Raw genomic sequence first — 17,272 nt, forward strand, 5'->3', positions numbered from 1 at the left:
TATTAGATAGAAAGCAGACCATTTACCTCATCCAAACAGAGCTTCTACAGTGTGAGGTTTACACTCCCGCACCCGGCTCGGGTAGTATCCGAAGCTTACCAGGTTCTTGGCAGGTTATCGTCATGGCAGATGCTGTGATGATTAGCCCACCGAGTAGTGTAGTGTAGGTGTGTCATTGAAGCCCTGACAAGGGCGTGGCCTTGCTCAGGTGTGGTTGTGATCACAGGTGATTTGAATCTAACATGGAACCATCCTCGCGGAGTACGCGACAGCGTCGACTTCCAATTTAAGTTGAGAGCCTGTAACTTGAGGACATATAGGCACATGGAGATTCTCCTTGGCACGAGTAGGCGAGCGACTCAGGATCATCATGCAGCCCTGCGATACCTATTCCAAAAAGGCAGCATAGCATATTTGCCGCTCCTAAATCCTCGACTCATTTTCTTTTACCTTGAACATCGTTAGTACCGTCGTTCCCAGTGCCATTTCATCATGCCTACGTTATCCCTGGCAATCTTATTGGCTGTGGCGGGGTGTAGGCACAGCATCGTCGCAGAAAGACCTGTGACTTCTCTCTGTCTGACTTACAGTTATAACACCTCGGTATATCCGTACCCTAACTGCTGTCCGGAGCACATACAGCAGTTTTGAAGATATGACGTTTGATACTGAGACTACAAGTCGACGCTCAGCATCGCATCGCCCGACAAGTCCCTCGGACTCAGGACCCGCTCGGGGTCATTTGGGAAGATAGTGAGAAGCTGTGCCGCACGCTTACCCCGTAAGGCCATACTGTAACAGGTCAATAGGGGTTATTATACAGTATAAGTACAGGATGATAAGCATGAATATACTATGTATGTGTAGCCTCAATGAGCCATACTGTGCAGTGTATTATGTGATAAGTAAGTTGAAAGTAGAGTTTATAGGTATGAGAAGCCTAGGCGGTTGTATGAAACCTACTTCTCAAAACACGGCATCTTCAATCTGCCTCGCGGCTTGAATTGAATTGGCATGTTGTGTGTGAGGGATTGAGGCTGCGCTAAATGTAATATGTACTATGTAGGTACTTTAATAGCCTATCTACTAGTTGCAGAAAGTTTCTCTCACCCCCTCCCAAGTTACGGCAACCAGAGAGGAGTTGTGACTTCTTGCTGCACTTATTTGCAACAAGACGATTCTACTGGCAGGGGTGCGTGTGGAATTTCCCGTCCGGCGGTTGTGTAGAGCTAGAACTTCTAACCCAGTGTAGTGCAAGTGCCAGTAGCGCTGAGTAAGACCGGACATTTATAGCTGTTTATATCAGGTATTGCGATGAACACAGCCCACAGTTGATGACATACCGACCCTCGGGCTCCCCCCTCGAAGGGAGGGTTGGGGTCTTGAATTCCAGTCAATTCGATAAAATCTAGGTACTTAGTTCTATATATGATTCTTACCAAAAATGAAAGTAGTTCTGCTTTAGCCAATTCCACTTTATATAAAGATTGACAACTTGAATTTGAAGACAGAAAAAAAAAATAGATAACCGCCTTCTAGCTTACTTAACACCTTCAATCTTCAACAACTTCTACACCTTTAATGCCTTCTTTATCAATCGCTAATGTTACCTGGGGGGAGCCTGAGGGTCGGTTGATGACGGAAGTGGAGTCCCAACGAGTCCAGTGCAAGAGCCTGAAACTGGATTTCAAAGCTTACCGACGATTAGATATGCCTTTTGTAGGCGTCACTTGTTGTTGGCAACCTCTTTCATCATCAAGCATTGACGCGCGCGGGCTATCCCGTCGCCACCAAGTCAGGAGGAGATACCGGCCGAGTTTCTACCCCCGGCTACATAGTAGTACCTACTTAGCAATACTATGTATTTGATACCTAGTTATTGGGAAACCCATCGTGCGCTATGCCACCGCATATCCTTACTTATTCTTGCGCCTACCTGCTATATGTACCTAAGCTAAGTCAGCTTGTACGTGTCTTCTGCGCTTTGGCCTGGCCTGGCCAAGTCTGATCTGGTCTGTCAGGTCTGTCAGGTCTGTCAGTGCCATATCTCGTCATCCATCTGATGGCGGCGATGTCTTCACAGCATAGGTACCCCCGCCCCGGCCGGCCCAATTCTCTCTTACCAAGTAACTAATGTGCATATCATTCGCCTCTCTCGCTATGCAGTTATGCGACTTGTCTGGGGTGCATGGCATACCGGTACTTACAGGAGAGACTTTGCCTTAGGTGGTGCCGATGGAAAGCGGTAGTAATATTGATGTCATGAACCAAGAACGGCTCCGAATCGTCCCAGCATGTTGGGTTGCTCCCGTGCAAACCACGAGATGCCCGGTAAGTCACTATCCAGTGTAGATGGCGGGGGATGGAACTTCTGGAATCGGCAGCCATCAACCATTGACTGCCTTGCTATTGACCAGCCACATGATAGGTCCTCTTTACCGGTCGGTCCAATCCAGCCTTGTCTGGATGGATGGTTGGGCTTTTACCTGGGACCTAATCTTTTTTCCTCTCTGACATTCGTGCCCAATCCAGGCCCACCCTTCTCGCCAGCAGCCAGCACGCGCCCACCGCTCTTGTTTTGGTAAGGGATCCCCTGGTAATGCAACACGATCGTTCGCGACATGTAGGCAGGCTCGGCAGGATGTAGGTAATAGGGCCCTGATACCGTTCAGTGCCGGGCGTTGGCTGAACATTCCCGTTCGGGATGCTCAGTGCCTAATGGTGCCCTACTCGCCCAGCGGCGTGTCGTCGGTCGCCTGGTGCCCAATCAATGGCAGCTCCCGCAATTCCACACGGCCGCGCTCCTGTCATGCTATGAGAGTTGTCTATGGGCCTGATAGAGTGTTCGCCTCGGTGCGTGTACACGTTGGCATAGTTCGATGCAGGGTCATTCCCAGTGTCCTCCAGAGGGTTGCACATACCGTAGGTCGTGCAGTTTGGTAGCCAGATCATGTTAGCAGATCTTCGCCGGAAGTGGAGCGGCTGGATTCACCGGCTTTGGGACGACAAGACGGAGCCTTTCGACTCATGGCAGCGCATGATAGCCCATATTGTCTGGGCCATGTTACCAAACTCATTGCCGCCCTGCTTAGTATGCCCCCAGGAGATGTGGGCGACAAGTGTCCCCCGCGGGTGAAGCCATTTTGCACGACTTTGCCTCTCTAGGATACTACCTGGTCATGGTGGCAAAACTCTGCCATCAGCATCACGACATAAAAAAGCCCTTGCTGGCTGGATATCTCAGAAACAGCGATTACCCCCAACCGTGGAACTTCATCAGAGGTGAGCGACAGAGCACAACGCCCAATGTTTGAGAGAACTCAGTAGTCACCGGGGTTGCGTTTATTTGCCGGACACATATAACGCCTCTGCTAGTGATTTAGTTGACGGCTAGTCCCTTTCCTTTCCTCTCCCAGAGAACAGCCGATGCATCCAGGATAAAGCGCATCGCGGATATTTGAATCAGGATACCACAACCCAGTGGCCAGGAACACACCGGACTTTTCTTTTTTCCCATACATCTAGAGGATCCCAAAGTCCAGTACCAGGATCGGCAGAGCCTCAGGACCATATTCATCTTGCTTGCTTGCTTTTTTTTCTGTTTCTTGCCGTGGATTTCATTTATCGAAGGACTTCTTCTCAAGGGTTGAGGTGTTGACATGGCGCCCGTCATGTCCAACGAGTATTGGCCAACTTCTCGCAGGTGCGAACTTTCGATATGACTTTGTTCGTTATCGTCAACAGTCAAGCTAACCTCCTGAAGCGTAATTTATAATGACGGCTTGTTGTCAGAATCCTCTGATCACCCTGGCTACCAACCATCGAGGTAAGGTTGTGAAGCAAATCCCTTCTCACGAACTAGTAGGAATAACAATGTTGTGCGAAGAATGACGAGTTTCCCATCCGGAGCGATACCAGTGTATGGTGTAGCAACAACATCAGCAACAGGCCCAAGCACCTCGCTCACACGGCTTGAGCCTTTCCTTCCCACTGCGCCTCATTACGTATCGACCCCAACGTCGGTGTCTCATAATGCCTCCGGGCCGGTGTACGGCTCCTATACCAGCTCTAGCTCTCCGAGTTGGCCAGTTCAGGGTAAATATTCGCCTATAGATTCTGCAGATGAATTGGTCCACACTCCAGACTACAGGCGAAATAGTATTGCTAGCACTTCTCCACCTTCAGGGTCGAGTAGAAACGTTGGCAAGGGTCGACCTCAGAGGAAACCTTCGAACAGAGACGAGTTCGATGGGCCACAAGTGCAGTTCCTCGCGCGACCCCCATCTGATTATATCGCAATGCAAGAACGGGAGATGCCCCATCTTCCCACGAATCTGCTAGTGTCAGAGCAAGATCAAGTTCTGGCTGCAGTTAATGACCGATTATCGCAATGCGCATTCGATTTTGTTGCAAAGTATCAGTTTCCTATACCGCTCACTCAAGAGTACGTGCATGTTCGCTTGAACAAGATTCTCTCGGGCGAGAAATCACCCCTTAGAGCCACAACGCGCTAACACTTCAACCTATGTAGCATGCGTCCTGTTGAGCGACCCCAGGATCGAGAATGGACGGAATGGGTGTACTTACTAAAGCGTCTCGCAACGAAGAGGCGGATCCCGGCACGCGTTATCTACAATGGACAGATCAAACAGTTCGCCACCATTCTGGAGAACTCGCTCGAGATGCGACATGCTGCGAAGCATCAGTCGCGGCCATTGAAAGATGACCGCAACGTCTTACAGCTCATTAGCGCCGGAATTCAGGTTGCCAAGATCCTGAAGGATGCAGCAGCTATGGATTATCTGGACAGACTTGTAAGTAATATCGGCACGCAAACTTTTCCCATAATATCCAAGAGTATTAGGAATGGCTCGTTTATCGATTCTTCGAGCAGTTCTATACATACTTTCAAGCTCTCGGTGGGCTTTGGATCGAAATCGAACTTGGGCGCTGACTATCTATTGTAGTACGTTTCAACTGAACAACAGATTCAAGACCGAACGGCGGCCTCGGCGGCGCGGTTCCGCTGAGCATATCCGCATGCATAGTTACGTTATACGTTATACCGACTCTCTCAGAAGAGTAGATGTGCCAGTGAGCAAAGGAAACAACAATATATGTTAACAAGTTCAACTTCAACCGCTGTCGCGGTGTGTGACGAGATACGACTTTTGACGTTTCAAACAAATTGCAGGGAAAAAAAGAAATAAAGAGTTATTTCGCAGATCGCTGGAAAGCCAGCTCAGAATGACAGGTTTTATGACGAAAGCGCGGCAGTGGGCAGGAAGCCTCTTGATATTGGGTTTTCACATGTACGTAGCTAGGTTTTGGTGCTGGGGTATCGGGGTGCAAACCAGCTTATTGCCGCTTGAATGCGTTGTACGAGACGGGTTTTCCTCCTAATGTATAGGCATATACATATACATATATATATACACACTCTCGCACTGCTCGCTCACTGCACTCCCGTCTTTTCGCATGTCTACAACATCGACACGACAGGAAGAGACAGGGAGCAGACAATATGGATGTCTCGGATCTCCCCACGTTGCATTGCTTATTTAGTATGCTAGATTTCACGTATGACTTGTGATCCCAGGAAACCAACAGCTGGCGCCCCAACCCAAGGCTTGAAGGCTTGGGCTGCAACCTTGGGCAGCAGGTCGGGCACAAAAGGCCTACTAACATCACCCGTTCGCGATGTGCCTCATCATGTAACATTTTCCCAATTTATCTAGCTCATCTGCTTTATTTGCCCATACAGGAGTTCTAGGGGGCCACCTACATGCTTTACCGTCGGATTGCGTTCTAAACAGCCATGCCACTTTTAAAGCGAAACTAAACATACCTAGCCAGCCAGTTCCGGCATCCAACCCTACCCTTCCTAAAAGCCTCTACAGCCGGCGATGGCATCCTTTTTGGGGCTGCTTTTCAGGACCAGACTATGGAACGGAAACTACTCAGGTATAAGTAGGTACGCGTAGTTAATGTAGGTATGGATATATGCGCCGTAAGCCTTTAACGGACACCGAGTCTTCAATCGAGTAGCCTGCCAAGCACTCTCGGTATCCTTTTCAGCTTAGTCTCCCGTGGCTGAGCGGATGTTCAAAGGGCTGCACCTCTTGATTGTGCTCAAGCAAGCAGTCTGCCTACGCTATATTGCAGGCTGTCATGTTCTGTTTCAGCTCATGAAACTAATCTGCTCGTCGCTATTTAAATGTCTCTGTATCGTCTCCCATTGAAAGCAGTTTGGCAGTTTGGCAGTAGTGTTGTGATACGTGAAGGAAAAGGGTACGGCAATCGGACCTCGGGTGGGTTCTCTCTCACCAGCAGCTACGTATAGGTAGGACGCTGAGTGCGTCGGCCTACGAGCGACAGAGTGTCAACATCACTCATGAGAAACCATTACTGCATCGCAACCTGATACCTCGGACTCACCGCAGGACGATGATGGCTTCAGCGGTATCTGCTTCGCCATCGCGACAAGATTATCTGCGCGCTAATTCTACGGAAGATACCGATTCATGGCAGTATGTAGAGTCCAGCTCGCCTGGCTTCACCACAAGTCCAGGTTCCAGCTTCAACGGATGGGGTATCATTAGATACCCTCATAACTTGGGAGCATCACCACCGATTCTGTCACCCTTACCGCCTCCTACTTCACAGCCGAACCAACAAGGGCCATCGAGCATCACAGAAGAGGATTCCGAGAACCAGTTTCTATCTTTTTGGGATAACCAGCAGCTCATGGAAAACCACGAGCTTCTGTTCCCGGATCTGCTGAACAGTAGGTGCTTTTTTGTGAATAGAACGTATCAATGGTTGAACTAATAACCTAGGCACAATGGACACATATCAATTCCAACAAGGTGCTCAGGAAGGCAGCACCGGTGATATTGCGAGCTTTGAGGGAATGGACATCCAGACTCAGCCTGCCGACCTAGGGATCCCTCTACACTTCCAGCAAACTGGTAACGATGACCCGTGGGTGTCCGTGAGTTTACCAGACGACGAATTCATGTTCTTCGACATGGAAGATGCCAGCGCACAGATGTCTCGCACAATCTCGCATGAATCCGCAGCAAGCGGCTCTCTACGCTCAAGCCCAAGCATGCCCTCTGCGAAGCCCAGACACCCCAAGGACAACGATCCGATCAAGAAGGTCAGGGGCGGCGGGAGAGTTGAGAAGAAGAAGCACCCGGCGCCTACGTCGGATAACTTTGTCGTCTTCACGCCTAACAGTGTTAATCAACAGTCCGGCAAACCAAACCTTTTCGAATGTTTCGAGGTGGCAGGGGGGATTCAGCGTGGACGAAAAGGCCCTCTGGCATTTTCGGCGGCGGAGAGGGCGCGGAACATTAGGAGAAAGGGCGCTTGTTTCTGCTGTCGCAGGTAAGTCCCCCTATTCCCACCCTCATGTCAATCATTCTGACGAAAACCCCTTTAATCCACGTACAGCCGCAAAGTCAGCTGTGACGAAGAGCGACCTTGCAAGAACTGCAAGAAGATCTCGACGCAGCTGCCACAAGTCGTATGCTGGCAATTTTCAGACTTCCTCCCGGTTCTGTTCCCAGGCTTCATCAGGGGCCACTTCAAAAAGGACGCAATGACGCGCTTCATATCCGACAACGTCTCTAAATTCTACGGTGTCTCCTCCCCATCATCCTCGCCCTGGCTCATCGAGCTGTCCTCGGGCTCGCGGTTCAAGTCGACGCTGACCATCCCGGCCTCTTTCTGCGCGCCCAAGAGCGCCGAAATCCTGCACCACTGGCACGTCAGCACGGGTGTGAACCAGCTGGACCTGCACTCGCGGCCCGCCGTGCCCGTGGGCGTCGACCCGAAAGACAGGAACCAGCGCGAGGCCCTCAAGCGGCGCACGCGCGAGTACATCGCCAATCTAGTCGCCGAGCCGCAGTACGCCACTCAAGTCACGGACTCGCTCCGCGGAACACAGCTGCCGCGGCGCGTCCTCGAAATCGTGCAGCACTACGCGCAGAGCTCGCAATCCGTCATGGTGAAGCGCGCGCTCGGGGTCTACGTGACGCACTACGTGCTGACGCGCCAGCTCTGCCTCACGCCCTCCGCACTAGACCGCCTGCACCATCTACGGCAGACGCAGCCCGAGAAGCTGCCGTTCCTGTCGCCGGGCATAAGCGCGCACGCCACGACGCGCGTGCTCAACCGGCAGGTCAAGGCCGTGCTCGACGAGCACCTGCTCAAGGAGACGCAGTCCCTCTTCACGGCCTTCGGGTCCGCGCTGAAGCCGCGCTCGCGCGCCGAGTGGGCGTCCTGTCTCGCGTCGTTCCTGGTCCTCTGCCTCCTGTTCGAGGGCATCGAGACCGCGGCCGACATGTTCATGGTGTCTGAGGCCGAGGTCGCGCTGCGCTCGCGCCGGCGGAGTAACGCCAGCAGTGCCTTCGATGCTGCGTCGGACGCGAATAAGGCCGGTGGGTTCGCCGTCGGCGGTCGCAAGCAGGCGCTCGAGATGTGCCGTGAGATCGACAACCTCCCGTTCCGACAGGTTGCGTATCGCTTCCACGCCGTGTACCAGACGCATCATGTCCGCGAGCCCGGCGTCGGATGTACAGCGAGCGGCTCTTCAGCTGGCGGCAGCGGGAGTGGAGCGGGGAATGGCGCAGGCCTCACGTTTAATCCCCTAGTAGACCCAACCTTAGACGCGGACCTTGAGCCTGCAGCAGCCGAGATGGCCGCTTCGCTGCGCGCTCTGCTAGATATCGATGGCAGCTGTGAGTATACGCATGATGCTTTCCCCTCCCTTCATCCCCTCCCCCCCTCTTTCATGAACCGCCTCTTTGTATTAATGAGAGACGGCACTTTCTTGAATCACCCAAAACATTGATCTAATATATTTAAATTCCAGGGCACGAACTTGACTTCCTCGCTGCAGACCCGATCCTCCCGCAAGCAGAAGCACACCCCTACCCGCGCGACATCACGCTCGACTACACAGGGCGTTTACTCGCACGATTCCTGCTGTCCTTTACCGATGAAAGGTATCTTTTTGACGGACAGTATTAGTCCCAGTCTGGTATACATGTAGATTTAGCCTGCCATTTCTTCTACGTAGTTGATTTCAGATCCCTTCATCTATATGAATAGTTTTCATACGGAGTAGATAAAGGGTGACGCGAGTCTTTTTATGGAAATAGAGTGTTAGCGTCAAGATTTGATGTGGCTTTGGCATCTATGATACTGCAAGAACAAGGGATAACGATGAGGTTAATGAATTGGTCTTCACCTTCAAGGGTCAAGGACGCCCGCATGACACTCGAAATCTAGTCAGCATTCAAACGACACTAGAAGCATGACTCATCAATTAATATATTTAAAACTAGCTAAGTGTAACGCGTCCTTGTACGATAACGATGCGACTCATTCTATGATGCGTAGCATACATGATAAACCCAAACCAGAAGGTAAAACGAAGCGACGCGCCAGATGCTGTAGATGCCCGCTTAGCTAAATGAGGATTAAAAGAACAAACGCCAGATCCAGAAGCCAGCTGGCTTTCCGAATAATGCAAGCTAAAAGCACACAGCGACATAGGTATATGTAAGTACCAAACAGACGGTAGCAAACGCCTACGAATGAGAATCGCCAGAACTCACTAGCCCCCATGCCTGTTTGAAACCACCTCGATCTCTTCCGTCTCGGAAGCTGCCAAGTTGTGATGATATATTGTGATACAAAGGGGGCGCTACTTCATAGTAACCCAGAAGTAGCTCCCAAAGAAAAGGTAATCACATCGAAACCCACTTCATAGTTGGCCGTGATAACAAATGAGATCCGTGGATCAACGGATTTTGTGGGCGAGGAAGCAATGGTGCTCAGTGGAACGGTTCCGAGTTATCGCAATTAACACCCGCCATTAAGAATAGTTCCATAGAGATCCGCTGAGACCCCTGGTGAGTTTATTAGATGAATCCAGCATCACAGGCAACTTCATATTTTCTTGCGCTTTCGAGCAGATGAATATCTGGGATATCCGCTCCAAAGTCCATGATTAGAATCTTGGGGTCTTGGCCAGTGCTGATAATCCGTCGGTAATCGCACTTGGCACTTAATACCCAGCTGGCATGCCACCTCGGAAAGTTGAGTAGTTGCTCTCCAGTATCTATGTCAAAAACCTTGATGTCAGTGTCATAGCTTCCACTGATGAGGCGACCACTGATGCTGTCAAGATGTAGACTGCGCACGAGACTATCGTGCGCTGGGATGTCTCGGAGGCATTCCCCCGTATTAGCATCCCAGATACGAATAACTTTATCACTTCCCGCAGAAGCGATAAACCTCCCATCCTCCGAAAATTGACTGCAAGCAAGACCTTTAGTATGGCCTGCGAACTCTCGGATCGTCTTAGCACTGTCAATATTCCACAGTCTCACTGAAAAATCCCCAGAGCACGACACAATCGTGTTCCCACGCAACTGTACCGAATTCACGGGCCCAGTGTGGCCCCGTAATTGTTTGAGCAGCGCACCTGTTTCACGATCCCACACACAAATAGTAATGTCCTTGGAGCAAGTAACAATGTGCTTGTCGTCAAAAGCCAAATCGAGTACGGCTGCAGTGTGGCACTGAAGACGTCGAACAGGGCGATAACCTGACTTCACACTGTAGACTATGCAGGTAGAGTCTGAGGAACCAGTTACGAGTATCTCATCATCGTACTGAAGACAAAGAATTGAGGCCTTGTGATGAACTGGAAACGAGACAGTAACAGGCACTGATGGGTTGGAGCGGTGATTATCAATAGATGAAGCGTAATGTATCGGTTTGCCGTTCGGATCGAATAAGATAGAAGTCTCATTGACTACTTCCGGTGGTCCAATGACGAGGCGGCATTGTAGGGTGCGCATATCCCATATGCGAATTGTCTTATCCCGCGAACCCGTTATGATTTTATTCCTACTCAGATTAGTAACTTGACTTGATCACTGTAAAAGAAACGCGTACTCATCAAATTGCAGACAATATATACTGTCCAAGTGTCCGTTCAAATAAACTGCCCGAGCCTGTGTCCCAATCTTCCATTGTCGGTCAAGTTCTTCTCTCGCCCGGTAAACTCTCTGCCAATCGTTGCTAGGACGAAGAGAGGGCACACCAGCTCCAACTCCTGGCTGGACAGGTAGACTAGTAGCATAGGTATGAGTTTTCTCTCTCAGGAACGATTGTCGCCAAATATACTGGTCCTGAATTACCCGATTCCAAAGATTAGATACCCGGCTGGCGACGCCTAGCTGAGCAGCATCGAGATATGAAAGAATATGAATAGACAGCTCTTGAGGCAGTTCACGGATGAAGTCAACTCTGACGACGGTAGAGTTCTCGCTCATCATAGCATCACTATGAGCTTCGCTAGTGGTAACAGCGATTCCAATGCCGCTCTCACGGTCATTGAACTCGTCTGCGGAAAGATAGTGGTGCCGTGTGAACGTTAGGTACTCGTTCTGTATTGCAGCGGCAGCTTTGGCAGCAGCGCCTGTATGATGTGGAATAATCGGAGGCGCAAATCCGTGGCCAGGGACTGGATATGCTGGAAAGTTAGACTCGAGAGGCGAGTAGATAGTCTCAAGGACAGCTCGCTCATCATGGGATGTCTTTGGATGGCGAAAAGTAGTGGCTAGTCGTAACCGATTCCAGGCCGAATGTGCAGTTGTTGGCCGATCATCCTGGTAATCAACAGCCGTCTCCGAGCGTCTACGATCACGACCTACCATGCCCCTCATCAACGTCAAGGATGCCCTGCGGAACTTCTGCTTGAACGATGTACCGTGTCTAGACACGCCATTTTCTATTTCGTGTTTCTCCTCGACCACTAGCTCGCTAAAATTTTGGGCAAAGTCGCCATCACCCGAAAGGTTATCTCTCTGCTGATGTCGCCAAACCAGATAGCTACTCGCTCTGCGACCGGCGCGGGCTGGATTTGCCGTGACCGGTCTAAGAGGTTCTGAATTATAGTCGCCTGACTTCATTCCAGGACCGTGGGAGTATAAACTTGCGTCTGATGTCGAGGATCCGGGATACATGCCGACAGTAGGCACTGTCAGTAACGGGCCTTCAGCTGTCGCTGGGCCCATGGTGCCGGCTACCGTGGTTCAGGAAACAGTCGATGGACACTCGGACGACAGATTCTACGATGGAAATCGGCGGGTTGAAGCGCGGTACGCGGTGCGCAGCACACGGTGGAAAGCGAATGTGAAGAGAGTAACGAGCACGGGTCTCAAGATGGGGAATTGGGAAGCAATAGATCAGAGACGGTTCGGTAATCGGGTCGTCGGCTCGTCAATAAGTCGGGGCGATGTACCGGAGGTGAAAGAACGGCCGCCCGCGGAGTCGCGGAGTAACGAATGTAGGTGCACAGAAAATAATGTAAATCACAGCAAAAGCACCATACAGCCGGTTGTCTATGAAGTTATAAAGACTGGTCAGCTGACGACGCACGGTGTTGTCATGAGGAGGGATATTATTCTGCGTTGTGTTCGGCCACGTCCGGATTGCCCTCCCCACTCTCGGCCTTTTTTTTTTTCTTGACTCTAGATTTTGAGTCAGGCGAGTCAGGACTCCTGGCCTAAGACCCAGCTACAAGGAAAAGTGAAAGCAATGGCTGAAAAGGGATCTCAGCTGGGGCAAGCTTCCCAGCTAGGAGCCTACGGTAGTGTGAAAGGTTTTGGGGAGGGGGATTTCCTAACCCACCTGTAGAAACAAGAAAAAGGAAGTTTTGACTTTGTCTTCGCTCCTAGGTAGTTTGCTCCAAGATGATCTACGCTAAGTAGCTATTAAGGTTAGGTATGAGAGAAGAGGTTGGCCACGCGACTTGAAAGGGGCCGACTCTGGCGTATATAGAGTATGAGTATACTGTGAAAGCACGGTTCCTTATGAATGGTATAGGTAGGTATGGTATAAACAACGGGAAAGCTGCAAGCGCGCCGAGAGATATGATGGTTAGGGAGAGACCTGTGGTGGTCCGTCGTTTTGGATGGTCATGTACGGTCCTTAGGTATGTTGTGCTCCCGCACCCATGGGTGTGTACAGGAACAGCCGGTGGTCGGACGTGGTGGAATCGCACAATAGATTGTCGGTGACCGCCGCGACCTTCTGTAGGTCCGTCTTGAGCAGACCCTACTGAAGAGAGCGCAAAACACGTCTCACGAACAGGTCGTGGCAGACAGAGGCGGGAATGAGGGACAGGGACACGGCGAGTAGAGTAGCGAGAGTAAGGTCGGTATCTGGTCGGCACATACTACCTAGGTTAGGTAAGTACTGGGTAAGTAAGTAAGTATAAAGGATTGACAGATGGACTCTGCATATGATGTGTTGGCGCACAGACTGTTTGATAGCGAGGAAGCAGGGGTAAGGGATGGATCTGGGATGGACGGGATGGAGAAGAAGGGGAGGGAGAAGTGGGTAGCCAGAAAACCACTAGTTAATGGCAATTGTTTTAAGTTAGAGAAGAGAAGAGATAGGTACATATGCTGGGTGTTTCATCTACTATTCGTCATTCATCATCCATCGTTCACCATTCATCTGCCAATTCGTACCTCTTGACGACCGAGACAACAGCTGTTGAGGCCATGTATTGATTATCTACCTACATATGTAGATGCCTATATGTTATCAAGTGCGCAGCCGTCCTTCGAAGGTTGGGAACGATGGCAGTAGGTACCTACCGGTAGCTTGGGCCGGGGGTCAGCTACAAGTTGTTACAAAGTAGGATCAATGAACGACGACAACCGGAGGTGAATTTACAATGCTTATTGTTTGTTGCCGGTAGCTACCTACTCTTACTTACCCTTTCTGTACTTGGGCGTCACCTTCAAGTTTCTTACACTTCGGTACTGCCACTCTAGGGAGGTATCCATCTAGGTACACTCACTGGCTGTCCGCCTGTTTGGATTTGTACATTTTCATACCTGGTACCTAAGTAGGTACAATAACAAGACCCAGGTCCAGTATCCAGGTTTCAGAGACTCCCTTTTAAATATTAAACACCTGTTTTAGCTTGTGAATGTGGTTGTTATTCTTAAATGTCATTTGGGGACATACCCTAGGTAGTACTGTAGACCCAGGTTCAGATTACATGACGTACCTATCATATAGAGAAAGGTGCGCCCACAATTACGGTGATCCACCAGGTACGGAGTAGGTACAAACAAGCAAGGGTGCCTTGTGCCGGACCTTTTCCAACTCAGGCAACCTGTTCGGACCCGGGTAGCTAGCAGCCAACTATACCCATTGATACTACCATACACATACATATACACGCAACTTGATGATTCTAAAGTTGGAATCTGGTTACAAGAGGGCAGATATGGTTGGTTGGTTGGTTGGTGTGTTTGTGGACTTTTGAGAGTACCATTGCGACGCATGACGTTATCGGGTTACCGTCGACTAGGCGAATGCTACCTTGCTTGACCGCTCCGATATTGGCTGCGACATAACAACCACCCACTATAGCGTCCACGACCTGGACCAGTCTCGCCGTCCCGCGTCTCGTGCCAATTTATCATCGAATCTAGAGCCTTGCTGATATTAATTACAGACAACACCAAGGACCCAGCGGGATCGGTCTGGGATTTGGAGGTGTCGGTTTATATTGCGAGTCCACGTGTAGTGTAGGTTGTATACGAAATAATGGTGTGGTGTAGTGACATTCTGCTACCGAGGGGAAGAAAAAACTAAATTTAGATATAGGAAACCCAATCGTGTCATCGTGAACATCATCAAATCAATCATTCCTCCAATAGATACCATTGACCAACCAGCCACCTAACCGATACATCTCCGAGAAACAAATCATAGTCAGCCTCCTAATCCACCAACAAGCTACCAGAAATCAGAGTCCGAGGTGGCCATCGCCCTTGGTCTCCCCTCTCGAGTGTCCAATCTATCGCCCAACTTCCAAGTAAATCCCGGACTGCCAGCAGAGCTCAGTAGGTAGACTGGATCATAGACCCATCGGTGGTCGGGGTGCAGGAATGAAGGGATTGGCTGGTGGCGGCGGAGGCGGCGGATAGCGAGAATAGCGAGGACGAGCCCTGTCCATCTTCTTTATCATCTGTTTGTGCTGCTCTCGTGCCTCTTTCGTCTCGCGTTTGTCGGATTTCCACCATGGGTTCGAATATCTTGTAAATGTCTTCCAGCCACCGTCTTCTTTGGTCGATTTAACCTCCCGGCCGCGAAGTATCACGAACCACGTGCGGGTCACCGGTGGCTTCTTCTCCCGTGAAAAGATGCTCTTCCGCTTGCGTTCCGGTAAGAGATCCGTCATTTGGAACTCTCCGGGCTGCAGCATGATGAGACGCCATTCTCGCTTTCGATACGGGTTCTTGTTGGTTGCGAGGATCTTATCCTCAAGCAAGCTCTGTAGCCTATCGTAGACCTCGCTTGGGAGGTCGTACGCTCTGTTTGCAAGGTCTTGGTCGTAGGCCACCTTTTGGCTAGTCCCACGCTTGTTCTTGTGGCCTCGAATGGCATCCTCGTGCATGTCGGCCAACTCCCCTTGCTCGAAAGAGACAAGAGGGTTCATTAAGATGCACCCATCGTTCCGGCTGATCCATTTAGTGCCAACATTGATGCCGAAGACTGACTTCCAAGAATGGCGAACCTGTCCATCGTTTATGAGGCTCAATTCCCAGGCCTCGTAGACAGTCGTGACGTGATCATTGTTGATGTCGACCGCCGTGCGCCCCATGAAATCCGGCAAGCTCTCCATTGAGTTGATCGAGATAGAATCGGTGTCACGCCGCGGCGAGTCCAACTCCTCGTCAAAGACCGATACAGGAGAGGGTGATCGCTGACGATTCACTCGCGGAAGACCGCACCGAAGGGGCTTTGGTGGTGGCAGCGGCTCCATTGCTGGCATTGGTGTATGTCAACTGATGGCTGATAGAACGTCTGAGAATCGAATAAATGGGAGGCTTTCAAGGGGAAGGGACGAACTACTGAGAGAAGAGGTAGATCACATTAACGAGCGGCGGGGGCTTATATCCCTTTCCAAGAGACCAACCGCCCCCATCTGTATCACCCCTTGCGGCAGGCATCAGGACTCAGCCTGCAGTTCTGCCTGGTTTGGCCATATGAGGGCAGTCGTATAATTGGCTGCCACGATATTCACTCCCTTACTGCAGTACAACGAGGCGGCGGTGCACGAGCGAGTAGACCGCGGTCAACATCATTGACCCAACATCTAATTGGTTGATCGCAGGGTCAGCTGTAAGCACTTTGACGCTAAGTTGAAAGTCGTTCAGAGTCGTCCTACATATTCGGGTCTTCATCTGCACAGCATTACAGGGGGGCGCTGGTTTCTTGGCGGGCTGACTCATCTTGTCTAACGATTAGCTGCATGGCTTCAACGGCTTGCTCTAGACACCGCCACGATGTTGTGATAGGTTAGACTTGTTGAGGTTTACCCGATTTCGCTTGTTCGAAACCCAAGCCCGATATGATAATTTCACCATATAGTAAGTGAATCACTATAGTGAGGCATCGGCAACTCATTGTACTGGAAGAACGCCTCGCAGTCTCGCGCTCTTCCGCTGTTCTCGATCAAGACCAAATCCAATAAACAGAGGTTTTATATCCTGGCTTTGCTTGCATTGAAATTCGTTCCCCTTTGACAGTATGAAACGCCTTTTGCCTTCATACATAAGAGAGCGTCGAGACTTGGTTCTCGCCAGCGTAGCACAGCCTACCTGCATAAAATATCACGAAGCTGATATCCTGCAGCGACAGCAAACTTAAACATCCAGAAGAACAGAGGCTTGATATGATAGGGAAAAAAGTAGAAGTCGGTGGGAACACATCATCCCTTTCTCCCTTTCTCATTTATCCTTATTATTAATCTCTTTCCTACTGTGAACTTACGATTGATGAGGGATTCTATAGCAAACCCAAATCTGATCTCCCTAGGGCACGTAAAACCCTTTCAGTGCCTTGCTTCTAAAAATAATCAAACCATCTCGTTCGGTAGGGCACCTCGTCGTTCTTTCGGTTCCAGTGATGTGGCAATCTAGAGCGAATAATGAGACTCTAATAATTTCAAGACCAAGGGCGAGCTTGTCCCTTACTTCCAGATGGACAAACATTCGACAATACTCAATTCGTCGTACCGACTGACAGCGATATTGTCGCACTTTGCGCGATTGTGATTGTCCTGCCAACGCTACGTAACTTTTGGTATATCAACCTTGAGTCGAATGCTTGCCTATAAATTCTATGGACAGCCCTACAGAAAAAGCGAAGCCACCAC

The 17,272-nt window shown here is 50.4% G+C and overlaps 4 protein-coding genes across 4 annotated transcripts; 2 read left to right on the plus strand and 2 right to left on the minus strand.

The window, feature by feature from the left end:
• Window positions 1–3,390: 3,390 nt before the first annotated feature.
• Window positions 3,391–5,139, plus strand: F5B22DRAFT_151790 (uncharacterized protein). Its single transcript, XM_047969148.1, has 4 exons — window positions 3,391–3,826; window positions 3,887–4,444; window positions 4,532–4,814; window positions 4,968–5,139. Exons 2-4 carry the CDS (start codon window positions 3,888–3,890, stop codon window positions 5,028–5,030), a joined length of 903 nt encoding a protein of 300 aa, XP_047835659.1. The 5' UTR covers window positions 3,391–3,826; window position 3,887; the 3' UTR covers window positions 5,031–5,139.
• Window positions 5,140–6,450: 1,311 nt separating this feature from the next.
• On the plus strand, window positions 6,451–9,039 carry F5B22DRAFT_641447 (uncharacterized protein; the record flags this gene model as incomplete). Its single annotated transcript, XM_047977991.1, has 4 exons — window positions 6,451–6,787; window positions 6,840–7,392; window positions 7,459–8,747; window positions 8,882–9,039. 4 exons carry the CDS (start codon window positions 6,451–6,453, stop codon window positions 9,037–9,039), a joined length of 2,337 nt encoding a protein of 778 aa, XP_047835660.1.
• Window positions 9,040–9,935: 896 nt separating this feature from the next.
• On the minus strand, window positions 9,936–11,996 carry F5B22DRAFT_632820 (quinon protein alcohol dehydrogenase-like superfamily; the record flags this gene model as incomplete). The annotated part of the gene is made up of 2 exons (XM_047976742.1): window positions 9,936–10,929; window positions 10,978–11,996. The coding sequence occupies 2 exons, from the start codon at window positions 11,994–11,996 to the stop codon at window positions 9,936–9,938; spliced, it is 2,013 nt and encodes a 670-aa protein (XP_047835661.1).
• A 2,667-nt stretch (window positions 11,997–14,663) lies between these two features.
• On the minus strand, window positions 14,664–16,014 carry F5B22DRAFT_152145 (uncharacterized protein). Its single transcript, XM_047969149.1, has 2 exons — window positions 14,791–16,014; window positions 14,664–14,759 (listed from the first exon to the last, which is right to left on the minus strand). Exon 1 carries the CDS (start codon window positions 15,884–15,886, stop codon window positions 14,969–14,971), a length of 918 nt encoding a protein of 305 aa, XP_047835662.1. The 5' UTR covers window positions 15,887–16,014; the 3' UTR covers window positions 14,664–14,759; window positions 14,791–14,968.
• Window positions 16,015–17,272: the final 1,258 nt, after the last annotated feature.

The sequence above is a fragment of the Xylaria bambusicola genome (genome assembly GCF_022495145.1).
Source record: "Xylaria bambusicola strain CBS 139988 unplaced genomic scaffold F5B22scaffold_2, whole genome shotgun sequence".
NCBI lineage: Eukaryota > Fungi > Ascomycota > Sordariomycetes > Xylariales > Xylariaceae > Xylaria > Xylaria bambusicola.